At 49.1% G+C, this 16594-nt stretch overlaps 1 protein-coding gene across 7 annotated transcripts in view; it reads left to right on the forward strand.

The window, feature by feature from the left end:
* The window catches only part of LOC111854936 (zinc finger protein 385A-like), a 55177-nt gene continuing 38583 nt past the window's right edge, over positions 1–16594 (forward strand). Inside the window, exons 1-3 of one of the 7 annotated variants that reach the window (XM_023833465.2) lie at positions 3907–4146; positions 4351–4444; positions 9121–9253. In XM_023833465.2, the coding sequence (XP_023689233.1) occupies positions 9244–9253 (10 nt within the window). In that variant the 5' untranslated portion in view covers positions 3907–4146; positions 4351–4444; positions 9121–9243. Of the gene's footprint in view, positions 294–3903; positions 4147–4350; positions 4445–4495; positions 4658–8472; positions 9254–16594 lie in introns of those variants that run through there. The other 6 variants (XM_023833475.2, XM_023833455.2, XM_023833485.2 and 3 more) reach the window with 6 other exon arrangements.

Consider the following 16594-nt stretch of genomic DNA (forward strand, 5'->3'; position numbering starts at 1 on the left):
GAGGAGGAAGACCCCAGTGTTTAAGCCCTCTCTGGACATGTGTCTGTCCCGCCCGCCCCCAGTATGTTTGTGTGGGTGTGTGCGTTGATACTCCGCATGTCTGCGTCTGTTCGGGTCTGTGTGTTGCCCTCCAAGTTAACTTCCAGGACTGGGATCACCAGGGTCTGTATAGTCTCCATCTTCATTCCAGCTGCACTCAAGGCATTGCAGTGGCATCGCCTTTCTCTCTGGGAATACTTACTGTTGGATACTGTCTGACAGAAAACAGAGAGAGTTGTCAATGTGGACCTCAGGTAGGGCGAAAGCATATCTAACTTTTTCATGTTTTATATTACTTGTGAGTTTTTCCTGTTCCGTCCGCCATTTTCTCAGTAATGGTTTTATATGCTTAGAGGTGAAGACAGCTAAGTCGTAATCAGCCTGGTTTGTGTACAGTTCTGTAAGCCAATTATGTATTTCTCTTGTCATCTGTGTTCTAACATTACTGCATTGCATTCAAGCACAGAGTTTTAAGTTGGCATTCAGGTATCATGCATTAGGGAATTCCCAGGTGTAACAGGACAGGAGTGTGTTGCAGAATCTATTGCCTTACTAATTGTTTCCTGCAAGAACATTTTAAATCACCTCAGTTTTAATTCATGTAATTTTTAACTAACAAAATGGGTCTTTTTTTACCACGTTTCCTCCTTGTCTGCTAATGTGAAATGTCACGCATACTCTTCAGGACTGACACCAAATATTCGATTTTCTCACATTCAATAATGGGGCACATGTTCAGCATTTTTGGAATGATGATCAAGGGACATTAAAAAGGGACTGTTTCCATTCCCTTTGAATCCATATCTTTGCAAATATGTTAATATAACATATTAGCATAATTATTTTTTGAATATGAATAACATATTTACACAGGGGAGGACAGAATATCAGACACAACACATAAAACTGGACTTTTGCAAAAGTCAGTCTTACTAGGTTGACTGCTGGTTACCGGGATGTCAGCTGATAAAGAGGTTTGATGATCAGCACCTTCAAAGCAACATGAAGCTATTGACAGAGATCCAAAGAGGTCAAAGAGTCACTGCCGGAGTCTCAGCCGCATTGCTCACAATTACAGCAATAACGTCCTCTGTCACTCATCCTTCACAGAACTGTAGCTCACAAGCTACACAAAGCTGGCATTTATGCCATTTCAGTCCAATGCCAATGGACCAACATGTGTAACCTGTTGTAAGAAGCACATATCCTGGGCCCCTAAGCAATGAAAAAAATCTATCCCATTTCTCCTTCATCCTTATGGGGTTAAGTTTGGAGAAATGGTGCCTTCAGCCCATAGGGTCTGTTGGTATGGGCAGCCATCTTTTGAGGTCATTAGGTCCAGTGATGGTTCTGCATGAGCATATAACAGTTATGGTACTTGGGACCTTTTTACAGAAACAGGGTCAAACTAAGTGTATACACTGATCCCTCTTCATAATGTTACCATATTCCAAGCTGACCTCACTATTAAACAAATTTAACAGTAGTTTCAAATAAGGTGCCTTCCAAGGCCTCCCCAGTCACCGGATTCAAGCGTTGCTGAATTTTTATGGGAAGTACTGGAGGAGAGTGTGATGAAGTATCCCAGTGTCCCACTTGACACTCTTCAGGACTTGTTTAAAGACACTCCAAGAAGGACTTTTATTTTGTAATCTTTAAATATGTGATTTTGTAATTATATAAATACATAATATTCATATCTAGGAAATAACTCTACTGATATTTACAATTTGCTGACTAGTTTTGTGTTTGTGTATACTTCCATGCTAAAATATGTAATGCTGCATTTTATGATCTTTTATGAGCAAATTTTGATTGGCTTGAGACATGAGTAATGATAGTTAGTTGTCAGGAAGGACATTCTGTGGTGTAGAGCAGTGTTTCTTAATCCAGTCTTCGGGGACACATAAACAGTCCACGTTTTTGGAGGGAGCTGGGAGGGTGCAAAAATATGGACTTTCTGGCAGGGAGCTCGGAGGAGCAAAAATGCGGACTGTCTGGTAGGGAGCTTGGAGGAGCAAAAATGTAGACTGTCTGGTAGGGAGCTGGGAGGCAGCAAAAAATGCGGACTGTCTGGCACAGAGCTTGGAGGAGCAAAAATGTGGAATGTCTGGTAGGGAGCTGGAAGGGAGCAAAAATGTGCAATGTCTGGTAGGGAGCTGGGAGGGAGCAAAAATGTGGACTGTCTGGTAGGGAGCTGGGAGGGAGCAAAAATGTGGACTGTCTGGTAGGGAGCTGGGAGGGAGCAAAAATGTGGACTGTCTGGTAGGGAGCTGGGAGGGAGCAAAAATGTGGAATGTCTGGTAGGGAGCTGGGAGGGAGCAAAAATGTGGACTGTCTGGTAGGGAGCTGGGAGGGAACAAAAATACGGGCCGACTGTGGGCCACCGAGGACCAGCTTGGGAAACACTGGTAGAGTCTCTGCAACATTTACGAAACATTCAACCTCTGAAGCTCTGCTGTGTGTTTTACTGACATGTGGGGGGGGCTGTGTTTATGGGTGAGGGGGTACAAGAGTACATAGCCGTAAATAAAACACAGGATGTTATGAGAGATCTTTCACTTCTTCTAATAATTCTGTCAAATAAAATTAGTGTTTACCTTTGTTCCGCAGAAGTTATCTGTACACCCATTGCAGCCTTTCACTTGAGGAAAATTTATTTAAAATATCATTCTTTCATGGATCTAATTTATTTGCAAATTAGAAATCAATTGTAGAGAGTCAATATAATTATAATTAATAACAAAATGTGTCATACAATTGATGCGGCACGTGACGTCAGATTCAGCTTCTGCAGGAGACTTTGCTAACGTTGTTATCTTTTGTTAACCATCTGATTACTCATATGGGCTTTTGATGATTTCCGTTGTGGCCTGGAAAGACAAAGGCCAGGCATGCTGGAGGACAGGAAGGACTATAGAGGTGATAAAAAAAGGAGAGATTGTGAGGAATGAGATTAAGATGCCCGTGTGTGTGATCTGATCTCCCCAGAGAGTGTAACATGGCAGCTAACAGTCTAGGGCATAAGCCAGACTATCCAGCAAGCTGTAGACTTACTACTCTGCCTGCTGAAGCCTGGGCTGCTTCAGCAAGAAAACATGTATTTTATAGAAATATGAAAGACACCAGTTTGGAGAACTAATGAAGCAGGCAATGCAAATAATGCTCAGTCTTCCAGTGTTAATAACTGTGGTCTACGTTGTACCGGTCAATAAACATGCAGAACATGTTACTGTTCATCAGAACAATCGATAGTGTAGATTTACTACTTCGGTACTGGACCACTTGGGATCTGAACCTAACGCCTGTGAACCGGGGCATGCCCAAGGGGCCTGTGGTTTGCAGGCTCCAGTAGGGTGTGTCATGACACCCCCTTGTGAAACTGGTGAAGATGTGTGAGGGAGTGACAGTCAACAGCGATATTCTACACTCTGCGATCGCTGCTTGGGCACGAGGTACACATGTACGGTGTCTCCCACATTGCTGGTTTACTACTTGTTTATGAGCCTGGACCCCGTTCAGATACGGGAAGTTTCATATAACTGGTGGTTAAGCTTTTGCTATGTTAGTCCCACTGGTGCAGGACACTGGGGATTTCAAGTGACGGACCCATCCTCCGTCTGGTGTATATATAGACAAAATTCCACTGGAAGACCAACTTTGTGTCCCCCCCACCCCTATGACCTTTGCCCTTAACCGGCAGCATCCAAATTCTCCAGCATGGTGTCAGAAGCCTTGGCCCTGAAAGTAAGACATAGAGGACACCCGCAAGACGGGCCTGATGGCGGCCGTCTCCATGGAGACCACTCCAGGGCCAAAAATAAGGCTTGGCTTCAGACAAGAGTGGCGACGTCGTCATTTTCTGAAATAAGATGGAAGGAGAAAGAGGAGGAGCAAAGAGAAGGAGAAAAGCAGTAAGCGATGTGACTGGTACCTTTCATTCTGGCCTGTGACATCTATGGTGGCGTTTGACCTCTATCCTTTTTGGCTGGCAACCCAAAGTGAAAAACCTTGATGTGGATGGCACATTCTCGAACCCGAAGCCGTGCTCATGGTGAGCCTTTCCTCAGGAAACTCTGAGCATGCCAACTGCGAAGCACCGGACAGGTGAGGTGGGGGGTAGCTCTATCGAGGAGCTTGCGGCCATTTAGGATTCTGCTGTCGAGTGAGTTTTGGGCTTATTTTTGGAATCGCGGCTGATGGATTAACCTGCGCCTGAGGACTGACTGACTGCGCAGTCAGACTGCCTGCGTGTGTATAAACTGATATTGTGTAAAAAAGAGACTCCAGGCAGCTTGTGTGTTTTTCCAGAGGTAACCTTCCGGCAGCTGGACAGCTGCTCGCCGTTGTGTTTCACTGCTATCCAGTGCCTTTCATGGGACCTTCAGACACAAGCGTGAATGTGGTGAGGAGCGTCTCTCCCCTGCTGTGGTGACCACCTCTTGCTGGATCCCGTTAGTTTAGGCCGCCTATGCCTGCGCTCCAGCCAATCATGTGCCTGCGTTCCCTGTGTCCCCTGCGCTGGCGCTGCGGCGCTCTCCCGCAGCCTCATGTCCGTCTCTGCGGCCGTGACGCACCATACACTAGTCTGCCACTAGAGGGAGGAGCCCCCATTCAGGTAGCACTCTCTCTCGCTCTCTTGCACTGGCATTGCGACCACATCGCAAAGAAACGCATGTCAGCCCTGGGGTGGAGAAGGATGGCGCCCCCCCCTCCCACCTCACTTCTGACTCAGAGGTTATGATAAACAATCATACCCAGCCTGTGCAGCCCAGCTGCTGTGGACGGGGGAATCAGATTACACAGGTTAGCCAGAAGCACCTGTCCTCCCACCCGCGTGCCAACTGGCCATGACTGGATCATTTCTCTGTTTACCTCCAGTGTGACACCAATAACTTTTGCTCTTTTTGTTCATTTAACATGCGTCATCATCCCATTTTCCATTGTGGCCCTGTGCTGCACACAATTATAGGTCATTCAGTACTTTAATTATGCCTTTATCAGCTGAAAATGTAAATATTTAATTACGAAATGGCAAAAGCTAGCCAATTAACACTGCAAGTGAATTAAATGACCTTAAACTAGTATTCCAGCATTACCTGCTGGGTTTTCAAAATGAGGACTTGCCATAAAAAGGAAATTAACTAATAAAATTGCTGATTCTTCCAAAATAGGCCAGCTTATTCATGCAAATTAGGGGTTTAATAACCATTGCCCCTTTGGTGAGTTCTGCAGCCTCAGTTAGACGTACTTTATGTAATGACTTCAGATTAAATTGTCGGTTGCTGTCCCTTTTGCTTCAGAATTTGCAAACCCCCGCTGTTGAGGTATTCCTGTGGTGCCGGAGATATTCACTGTTTACGAAGCTTCTGCTCCACACATTTATGGGCTTTGGATACTGACACAGCTGGTGATGTCAGACTTATTAACCGTGATTAAAATTGACTGATCGCCACCGGTGGCTCCTCTCGCCGGCGTCGCGTGAATTACTGTGTTTAAACTCCTTCATGTGATCTGAGAGGCAGCTTGCCTTGCATTCGGTTGTTACCTGCCGAAACTATCGGCTGTGTGATAACCAGGGGCGGAGTCTGGACTCCCTGCTTGATCAATATAACCTGAATCGGCTGGATTAATATTTCATAATGAAGGGAGTCCCTGATGGACACTCACTGTGTCGGAGCCCCTGCAGTAAATTTTAAAAAGTGGACAACTGTGTTTCTCAGAAAACAGATAACATACCGCGGCATACAGTCATTAGGACCTGAAATAGTCCACGAGGCAGATCTGTAACTTAAAAATAGCATTTCAGTGCCTTGAGCCAACAGCTCTACACAGGATAAGAGCGGATACAAATCTACAGAGACAGGAATCTGCCAAAAGCCACATAATGCCTGTAGTTTTGATAGTAAAAGTGCTATATGCTTTATGGCCTGTATCTCTCTTTGTGAGGGCACTGCCTCAGGCATCTCGGGAGCAGAATGTACAGCGTTCTAGCCTGCAGATTCAGGTTTGAGGTGCTGAGATGCTCCCAGAGTGTTGTGCGCTGGTGACCCGGTGTTTTGCACAAAACCACATGCTGCTTGTAGACCCCAAAGTTGCCTGTGGTCAGATGGATTCCGTGAATAACGCAGCGTATTAAACCCTGTGGTGCACCTGAGTGACCCACTCTCCCATGCTGAAGGGGACCATCATGCTTACTACACAGTGCACAAGGGTGCGAGTGCTGTCCCAAACGTCTTCACCGAGAGAAGCTTCAGCTCGTAGGGCTCCCAGAAAATCTGACTCAGTTTCGTGGCCCTGCTGGACAATGGGATAGGAGAGTTTGATATTGGGGAGGTACAACTTAATAATCTAAACTGAAAGGTCTGTGTATTGGAGGTAATGAATATATCCAACATAAACACCAGGGGGGGGGGGGATACCCCACCTGTTCCTATGTCTCTGCAGCTGGATAAACTGCAGTGAGAATCAATACTGAAGCCGCAACCCAAAAAAAGCAGCTGCTTCACGTCGGACTCTGTGTGGCTGTACAGACTGAGACTGCAGAGGTCTCTGTATAAGAGGCACTGGTTCCTGGTAGGGGCAGCCAGGTGGGGGCTTTCTCCTGTCCCATAGGTGACGGATTACCCTTCACCCCTTCCAGGCCACCAGGCTGCCCTATTCTTCCTGTCTTTGTTTCTGTTTTGTCTTCTCTCTGGTCGTCTTATTTCCCTATTGACCTTGTCTGCTTTCCCACCGCTTCCCCGTTCACATCGATCCCCCACCCCGCCCCCCCTAGACTCCACCCCTTTGCTGTCGCACCAAGGCAAGGGCCCCTGCTAAACTCTTCACTACAGTCCCCTGATGTGACAGAAGATCCCCCCTGGTCCGATTTCACCCTCTCATCATGACATCCATTAAAGTCCTGCTGGGCCCTGGACCTGCCGGCCAGGACAGGCCATTAGCGCCTGCTTCATTGAGCACAACACGACCTGCTCGTGAATTATTGATACCTGCACAGCTAATGAAGAAACCCAACCCCCCCCCACCCCTCGCCCCCCGTGCCTGCTGCTGGGGGCAGGGGGGGGGGGGGGGGCACGGTGCTGGACACAGATGTCTCTGATACCACTCTGCTGCACTTGGTCACCAAACCCTCGAGCAGTGTTCCCCAATCTGGTCCTCAAGGACCCACACTCGGTCCATATTTTTGCTTCCTCTGAGCTCCCTGCCAGACAGTCCACATTTTTGCTCCTGTGAACTGTCTGTTGGTCCCTGAGGACGGGACTGGGAAACATTGCCCTGCAGTGATGGAATTATGGAGATGCACCTTCCTCCACTTTGGGACAATGACAGTGTCGTTTGTCAAATATCTGCCAAACAGCTAGGACTCTGCAAAATCCTCATGTACCGTGAGGTTTGAAACATCAAGTGGATGCTGTCAGCATCTCATTCCTTTATCTATAATTGTAGATAGCCTGGGAAGTGTGTTCTGGAATGTCACAGAACCAAACAGATCAGTGCATTCATTCCAGAACATTAACGTATATCTTACTATTACAATGCATGTTCAAAATGCACAGGGAAGACGGTTTGCATGAATAACGCAGCTTCCGGAATGTACTTTAGGGTTCTGCGAGAGCGCCTGTGCTATGCATATGCCCTCATGTGCCTGCATGTGTCGTGTTCAGCCAGTGCCTGGGATTGTGCAGGTGTGAGAGGGCACAGCAGAGCCAGCTCTTTAATATTCCCTGCACTGCTCATTGACTCATGCTGCAAAAACCTGAATCGGGGGGGAGGAGGGGAGGGGGAGCAGCTGAAAGGCAGGGGGTGGGGGGGGGGGAGAGAGCGACAGGGATGAAACGAAGGAGAAATAAAAGAAAGGGATGATTCTGGTCCCCCCCAGTGTGGAATTTGCGGCAGTTTTGTGGTGGGAGGTGGGATTTAATTTTCCGACAGCTTCACGAAGCGCCCGTTTTTTCGTCTCGCTCCTCAAGGAGGGTGTCTGCTTCTTCCGTTCACAACTGTGATTTTCTGCAGCTCGTTCACTTAAGTGGGGGCTGGGGGTTGGGGGTTGTGCAGACTGCACAACCTGCTGCTTGATACTGCGCCGCGTTATCAAATGTGATATGAGTGCGGTGTCTTTGGGGGCAGAGCCGCTCATCCGTCTCTCTCGTCTCCCTGACCCCCTTCATCTCTCTGTCAGCTCGGATTTAATCTCCCCCTCTTTCGGCTTCCTCTGCTCTGTCGCCTCCCATCCCATCTCCTGTTTTCCTCCCCTCTCCCCTTGCTTTCTCCTCATTGCCTCGCTCGCTCACTCGCTCGCCCGCTGCAGCAAGGTGGCGGAGCGGGGAGGTGAGTGGGCAGCGCTGCTGGTGACTGGACCTAACGGCCACTTAATGAGCCCAAGTTCGTAAGCAGCTGGGAGGGGGGGGGGGGGTCCTGAGGTCACATGGCCAGCAAAGCTTAAAAAACCAGCACGTCGTGCTTATGAAGCTGAAAAATGGAAGGAGAGACACAGAGGGACAATGGAGAGGGGAAAGGGAGACTGGAATGGCTGGTGACATTATTGCTCCGGTCCTGTTTGGTTCATGACTTTATCTCTGCAGAAAAACATGCAGCGCTGGGCTACCTCATTGGCCGGGATCTCCACCAATCAGAGTGCAGGCATGTAAGGTGCCTTTAGGTTATACCCAACCCTAGAAAACAAGAAACAGTGGAGAGAGAGAGGGGGGAGCAAGGCAGGCAGCAGCTTGGCAATATTTCTGAGGCATTCCAGCCTTTACACTTTGCAAACGTTCTCACTGAAGAAACGTGGCCGGTGTGGTGGGAATTCTGTCCCTAAATCATGGTTTTCCTGATATGAATTTTCTTACTTCTTGCATTACCTGGAGACCACTTGCAGTTGCAGCTCCCCTAGAACTTTCCTCAGCACTCTACCTTTTCAGCAACCCCCCCCCCCCCCCGAACGCCCTGTTCCATCTCAGGAGCGCAACAAACTGTCTCCGGCCACGGACAGGGATCTCACCTGGACAGGAGGCCGAGGAGGGGGTGGGAGAAGATTGTGGCTCAGGACCTCTTTTCAACCCTCCGTGTTACGGACAGGAACATCGGGGTTCCAGAGCCATCCAGAGCCTTGAGGAGGAGAAGGAGCACCAAGAACTACTCGGCTGAAGCGTCGGACCACAAATAGGAGTGAGGACACAAAGGAGAAGCAGAACGGAGAGGATGATTTTGGGTAAGTTATTCAAACTCCAGCTATTTGATTCTGGCTCTAAGAAATGCCGCCAGCAATGTGTTACAAGTGCTAATTACCGCCTTGCGAGTAACAAATGTTTATAGTCGTTTCTGCAGTGTTTTTGTAAATTGTGGGTATCAGTGTGAAATTGGCAGTTGATCTGTGTATTCAGAGCGTTCTGCCTGCTGGATGAGAAGAACATTGGGTGTTTGTGTCACTTGGAGACTGTTTTCCTGGACAAATTCCCCCGATGGTGCCGTTACGCTGCAGGCAGAGCCCGGGCAGTCACCCGGACGGCGCGATTCTCGGTTATTTCCGAGGCGGACTCTCGTTGTCAGCACCTGGCATTCCCACTGCGCATCTGTGTGAGGAAGCAAACTGGTGGGGAAGGGGGGGTGTTTGTCCTCATCGCTCAAACAGGACATTTCTGACAGCGATAAGGAGGACTTGCTGGGTTGACTTTGGTTTTGTTTCTGTGATGCGGTGTTTATCTCACACCTCTGACCACAGAATGATTTATGGTGTTGCTAAAACATGTTGGAGAGGTGAGTGGATTCTTTTGTAAGCTCCGTGCAGCTGAGCCGGGGTGCATCCTGCAGAAAGAGACCTTGCCTTTTTGGGATGTCATCCCAGCACTCTGGCACGCTGTTCCCCAGGAACGGTGCTGTAATTGACTCCGTGTCCAGTCAGGCTTGGCAATGTTGCTGTATGAGTCCCTTCGTGTCCTTCTCCATCAGTCTCTCTTCTTGGGACATCTCTCCCGTCCTTCCCTCTGTCTCCCTCTCTCTCTTTTTCCCCCTGCACTGTGAGCTCTTGCTGGGTATCTTCAGTCTTCAGTCTCTGTGTAGTGTGTGTGTGTGTCCCCTCTGTACAAGATGCGCATGTATGTTTGTGTGTGTTCTCTCTGAACACAGTCTGTGTGTCTTCTCTGAATGCTACAAATGTGTGTTCTTTTTTAACCCTGTGTCCGTCCTCTCTGAACTTAGCATGTGTGTGTATTCTCTTTTAACACTCTGTGTCCTCTCTGAAAACACTATTTTAACATGGTGTGTGTCCTTTCTGAACACAGCGGGTGTGTGTGTCCTCATTTAACACTGTGTGTCCTCTCTGAACACAGTAGGTGTGTGTGTCCTTTTTTAACCTTGTGTATGTGTCCTCAGTGGGTGTGTGTATCGTCTTTTAAATATCAGTGTCCTCACTGAACACAGTGGCTGCTATCTGCGTGCTCAGTAACAGCTGCAGTGCTCATGTCACAAATGGGGATTAAATTCACGCAGCTTTGTCTGCTGAGTATTTATTTTCTCTATAAAGTGAGATGGTTGTATTCTCTGGGTCATTTCTGTGACCTCTGTTACTGTGTGTCTTCCTTATGTAACAGGAGATCCTACATTACATAATGTGTGTCCTCCTCATGTCCTGTGCGTGTATCTTCTCTTTGTATTTTGTAAGGGTCCTTCACATGTTCTGTTTGTGTTTCCCCGATGTTCTGTGTGTGTGCATGTTCCCTGTACTTTAGGAAAGTGACCCCTGTGTTCTGTGTGTGTATGTATCCTCCCTCTGTTCTGTATGTGTGTTCTCCCTGTGTTCTGTGTAAGTGTCCTCCATGTGTTCTCTGTGTGTTCCCCCTGTGTTTTGTATGTGTTCTCATTTTGTTCTGTGTGTACGTGTCGTCCCTGTTCCATTTGTGTCTGTCCTGTGTCTTGTGTTCTGTGTATATGTATCCTCTCTATCTTCTGTGTGTGCCTGTCTTCCCTGTGTTCTGTGTGTCTGTCTTCCCTGTGTCCTGTGTGTATGTGCCCTCCCTGTGTTCTGTGCATTTATGTTCTCTCTGTGTCCTGTGTGTTTATTTGTCCTCTTTGTGTTCTGTGTCTGTCCTGTCTGTGCACATCTGTGTGTCCTCCCCATGTTCTGTCTGTCCTTTTTGTATCCTGTGTCTATGTGTCCTCCCTGTGTCCCGTGTTTATATGTCCTCTCTATGTTCTCTGTGTGTGTCCTCCATATGTCCTTTGTTTATATGTCCTCTCTATGTTCTCTGTGTGTGTCCTCCATATGTCCGTTGTTTATATGTCCTCTCTCTGTTCTCTATGTGTGTCCTCCCTGTGTCCTGTGTTTATATGTCCTCTCTATGTTCTCTGTGTGTGCCCTCCCTGTGTCCTGCGTGTATATGTGTCCTCTTTTTGTCCTGTGTTTATATATCCTTTTTCTGTGTTCTGTGTGTGCCCTCCCCATGTTCTGTCTGTCCTTTTTGTGTCCTGTGTCTATGTGTCCTCCCTGTGTCCTGTGTTTATATGTCATCTCACTGTTCTGTGTGTGTGTCCTCCATATGTCCTTTGTTTATATGTCCTCCCTCTGTTCTCTGTGTGTGTCCTCCCTGTGTCCTGTGTTTATAGGTCCTCTCTCTGTTCTCTGTGTGTGTCCTCCCTGTGTCCTGTGTTTATAGGTCCTCTCTCTGTTCTCTGTGTGTGTCCTCTCTCTGTTCTCTGTGTGTGTCCTCTCTCTGTTCTCTGTGTGTGTCCTCCCTTTGTCCTTTGTGTGTCCTCCATATGTCTTTTGTTTATATGTCCTCTCTCGGTTTTCTGTGTGTCTTGCCTGTGTCCTGTGTGTTTATATGTCCTCCCAGTGTCCTGTGTGTTTATATGTCCTCCCTGTGTCCTGTCTGTTTATATGTCCTCCCTGTGTCTTGTGTGTGTCCTCCCTTTGTCTTGTGTTTATATGTCCTCTCTCTGTTCTCTGTGTGTGCCCTTCCTGTGGTTCAGCTCATTTATATCATGAAGCAGTCCAGAGTGAGAGCCTCTTGTCGCATGGTGAAAAACTGGCAGCCTCTTCACGTCTCCCACCTGACAGTTCTGGCTTTAAGCTTGAAGGCACTTTGTGCTGCAGGCTGGTGTTTGTGCCTTTGCAGGCTAAACGATCTAGCAACCCTTTTGGGACGTGGCTCCGAAGCTTGCAGCAAAAAAGCAGCCTTCATGCAAGGCATTCATACACAGAATCTATACAGAGAATTCACATACGCATTCATGCGTTCATTCACGCATGCATGTTCAGATATAGTGTTTACACACAGCACTCACACAGTGTTTACACAGCCTTTACACACAGCATTTAAACATAGTATTTACATGCAGTGTTTACACACACCATGCACTGTCTATACTTGACATCCCGCTATTTGCTGCTTCACCTGACAGCTGATCTCATGCCTGTTCTTCCGACGTACTTCATTTATAGAACATTTTTCTGTAATGTCAAGCCCCGCACACGCCCCCTTCAGGCAGCATGTAAATCAGTACCCGGCGTGAAACAGTTAAAAGGCAGCGATGGGGCAGCGGGAGGCTGTGGCCCGCGTCTCTTTTAATGGACTGTGAATTCATTAACCTCTCGGCGGGGGACAGCGCTGCGCCGGAGCGGGGCCGCTCGTCATTACCGCTCAGCATACAGCCCTCGTCTCGGATGCCGAAGCATTCCCGTCCCCCTTTCCAGCACGTTGTAAAATCCGTCAGAGATGCAGGAGTGCGGTGGGGGGGGGGGGGGCGCAGTATGACGCACTTCACCATGAATGTGTGACGTCTGGCTGCCATGTGCGTTCTCAGACTGCCTCGATCTCGGCTTGACCTTGAGGACTTTAGCAGCAAGGTGAAGACATCAGGCAGAGACAAAACGGACAGCGGCCCCTTATTCCAAGAGTGGCAGGATACTGGCGGTGGGGGGAGGGGTGATTGTACTAATCATGGAATGATTGTTGGTACCAGGAAGGTGGCAGCACTGGGCGATTTTCCTGCTCACCGTTATCTCGTCCTAGTCTTTCTCTAAAAGCTGCGGGTTTTCCAGTCCGGTGACACGATCGAACAGGGCTGCATCATGGCCACCAGTGAATAAATACCAGCGGCTCAGGTAGCGGCCGCTGAAGATGCCAGCTCAGGGAAATGGCGGACAGGGAGTCGAAGCAGGGTGCCGGAATGCAAGTTGGTTCTAATCCCATTTGCGATGCACTTTGCACGGGACAACGCAGGATGGAGTGACGCGAATGGGTACTGCTCACATGTGTGAGCGAGCCCCACCGAATACCCCCCCCCCCCCCCCGCATGGGCGATCTGTGCGGCTGCTGCCTCCCGTGTCACCCTCTCAATCTCCCAGCGCATTCCTGCGGGTCCCCATCTGTACGCCTCACGCCCAGACCAGCTCCCCTTCACCGCTTCCTTATCTCTCTTTCCACTTATGCTGTTTTCTTCTGACCTCCTGCATGCCAGTCAGCATCTTCAACCATCCTTGGATGTCAGATTATTAAAAGAAAGAAACTGAAAAGGAAAGAAGGAACTGATTCGCCCATAATTCCTCGCACTTTCGCTCCACTCTGTCTGTCTCAGAGTGACACAGCACTTTTAGCCCTTTAAGCTAAAGGCTATCGTCTTCAATTGGACACATTTTATGAGACACAAAAAGGCCTTTGGGGGTGGAAATGGGGTTTTCCTCATATACCCCGTCACAGCTGGATCGCACATCTCCCCCGCTCCTCCCAGCTCTATGTAGAGAGATGCCTTTCATAACCCGCGCTCAATTTTTAATGAGCCTTTTGAACTAACAGGCAAAGCCGCTTCACTTATGAAAGCTGCAGCTGCTTGGCTGAGCCGCGTGTTGCCCGGCTCGCGCACCGCACTGCGTCAGGGTCCCGCCTCGCCATGTCATGTGACCAAATTCCCATCCCTGGGAATATGTCGGGATCCCTGTTGTCCATGCTCACCGGGGGTGTCGTCGTGCTGCATCCGCTCCACCGCCATGGAATCGCGCCGCGTCCTCACCAGCTGGGACGCCACGTCGATGATTTTCCCCTGAAATGGGCTCATCATGGCTGTGTTATTTGCCATAATTGTGTCCCTTGATTTTGTGTCCAGTTTGCCTAATGGTTTGGCTCCTGCCTTTGCATGCTACTTTCCCCCACATGGCTGATGGTGTGTGTGTGTGTGTGCGTGTGCGTATGGGGGGGATCTCATTATGAATCTTTTAAATAGCCATAATGTGGACAGCGCCCCTAGGTGGCTGCTCTGCCCTTTGTGCTTGATTGAGTTTGTTCTTCATTCAAAACCACACAAGCCCCCTACCCCCCAAGTGGTTTGTGTTGAAAGTTTATTAATAGCCCTTGCAATGGTCTGATTAATTGCCTGTAACTCCTGTGCTGGAGAGTATGGTAGCCAGCCCCCCTCCAACCTGTGCCTCCCCTCAGTATGACCTATATGCTGTTGATGTATTGCCTCTTAATGACGCTGAAAGCAGCAGCCCTCGTTTACCCTCATATTATCCCTCGTTCTTCCGGGGGGGGGGGGGGGGGGGTTGATGTCACCGGGGCTTTGAGCATGCTCACACACACACACACACACACACACACACGTTCACACACAAACACACACCAGGACCCTCGAGCGAAAAGGCTTCTATTGCCGAATGACACCGCGACCTTTACCGTGCTCCACGGCAGAGGAGTGTGAAGCTGCTGATTTGGGATGCAGCTTTTTTTCTTTTTACCGCAGTAGTGGTGGCAGCAGCCTCACGCCTGACAAACAGCCCGGTGAAATCCCCTTACATCTCTACCTGGTTATTCCTGTTACTGCTGCTGGTGTAAGCACTGCTTTTCCGTGGGTTTATGGCACGTACAGGACACACGCGTGATATTCTACACCCGTGACCTTTCCCGCCGTGTGGAGACGTACTGCGTACAGACCGACAGGGAGTCCAGATCTCAGTCTTAGAGTGGAACCCGCTTCGAGGGTTCGGAGTCTGGTTTCTGTGAACTCTTCGCTAGGGAGAGGACCCGGTGGAGCGGCTGGCAGAACGAAGCGATAGCATGAGCCCCCGCCCCCACCCACCTACTCACCACATCTGAATGTCAGGTGTCCCTAAATTCACGTTTAAACCTGACTAAAGGTACCATTGTCTGCATGTGCCTCTGTTCTTAATCCCCCATGAGGCTGAGTTGCTGGGGGCCTGGTTGGGGGGGAGGGGGTAAAGTGATCAGGTTTCAGCCTGTCATTATTCGGGCAGAGCGCAGGATTATTCGCGTCGTCTGTTCCGCATTATTTTCCAGAGACCTCGTGCAGGTGCTTTTTACAGTCCGTAACCGTGGGGTGGGGGTAGGGTGCAAACAGGAGAGTGGCTGGCATTGTCCAAACAAACGGCGCTCCTGAAAAGAACCGCTCTCCAGTCGGGCCGTGCCACCGAACAGCAGCCTCATGCTGGGCCGGATATTCGCCGTTAACCGGCTGCCACATCTGTTTGAGCTTGTTTGTGCCTCGGATACCACAGGAGAGGGAGGCAATAAAGGACAGAGAGAGAGAGAGAGAGAGAGAGACGGCCCAGAGACGGCCACGGATCGTTTGGAGGGACTCTACAACCACCCATACGATTACATGTGGACGCATGGCGGAGTTTAACAACACAAGGTTAATGTTAGGTGTTTCCATGACAACCGTTGCTCGTGTCACTTCGTCACAGGAGAAAGTCATTTTGGAGACCCAGGCAGGTTGGACAGGGCTGCATCTGCCAGGGTCATTAATTCTTTGGGCTCTTATTGCCATGATGCTCTAAGCTGTGTGGCCATGAGCCACGACTGAGCTGAAGAATGACTCACTGAAGGAGGTTTCTGAGCCGCAGAGATGAGGTTAAGACGGTGAGGTTAGGACGGTTTTCCTTCCAGAAGGTTCCATGGACACAGGAAAATTAGGCTTTTTTCTAGGGAATCAGAAGCACTGCAGGAGACTGGAGATTGGACAGGCACTCCTCTACTGCTAAGCCAGGGATGAAGTGGCAAGAAAGGAAAATGATAGGTATGCTAAGAAAAAAGGGTTAGGAGCAGGACAGTGTGTGTCCCATGACAGACACCTTACCATTCGGTGACAGAATCCTGGCCAGTCCCACCCTGAGCCACACATCAGGTCACGGACTGAGCCACAGCATGAGAGCTCATTTTTGGACAGACTGAAAACCACCTGCCCAAAGCTCAGATGAAACAGCTGCTTTCTGGGGGATGAGGCTCTTCTATGAAGATGAGGTTGGTGTACGAGGAGTCAGCACAGGCTGGGCATGATCATGGCAAGAAGTAACAGCTGCTGGGAAGCTGTGTCAGACAGGGAAGAGTATTTAGAGCGGCTTTTGGGGAACATTCCGGAATATGAGTTGCTGGCGCGCACACCTGTCCTCCTTCGTGAGGGAAGCCAGGAGATTAGCCTAACTCTGCTGTGACCTGTAGATGTGTGGGTGAGAGTTGTGGATCACCTAATGTGGAAGTGAGAACTTTGCTCGTTGACTTGTTTTGCGGGAATGGGGCTTTGAGGACCTCAAAGAATCTAATAT

Source organism: Paramormyrops kingsleyae, chromosome 8, assembly GCF_048594095.1.
Source record: "Paramormyrops kingsleyae isolate MSU_618 chromosome 8, PKINGS_0.4, whole genome shotgun sequence".
Taxonomy (NCBI): domain Eukaryota; kingdom Metazoa; phylum Chordata; class Actinopteri; order Osteoglossiformes; family Mormyridae; genus Paramormyrops; species Paramormyrops kingsleyae.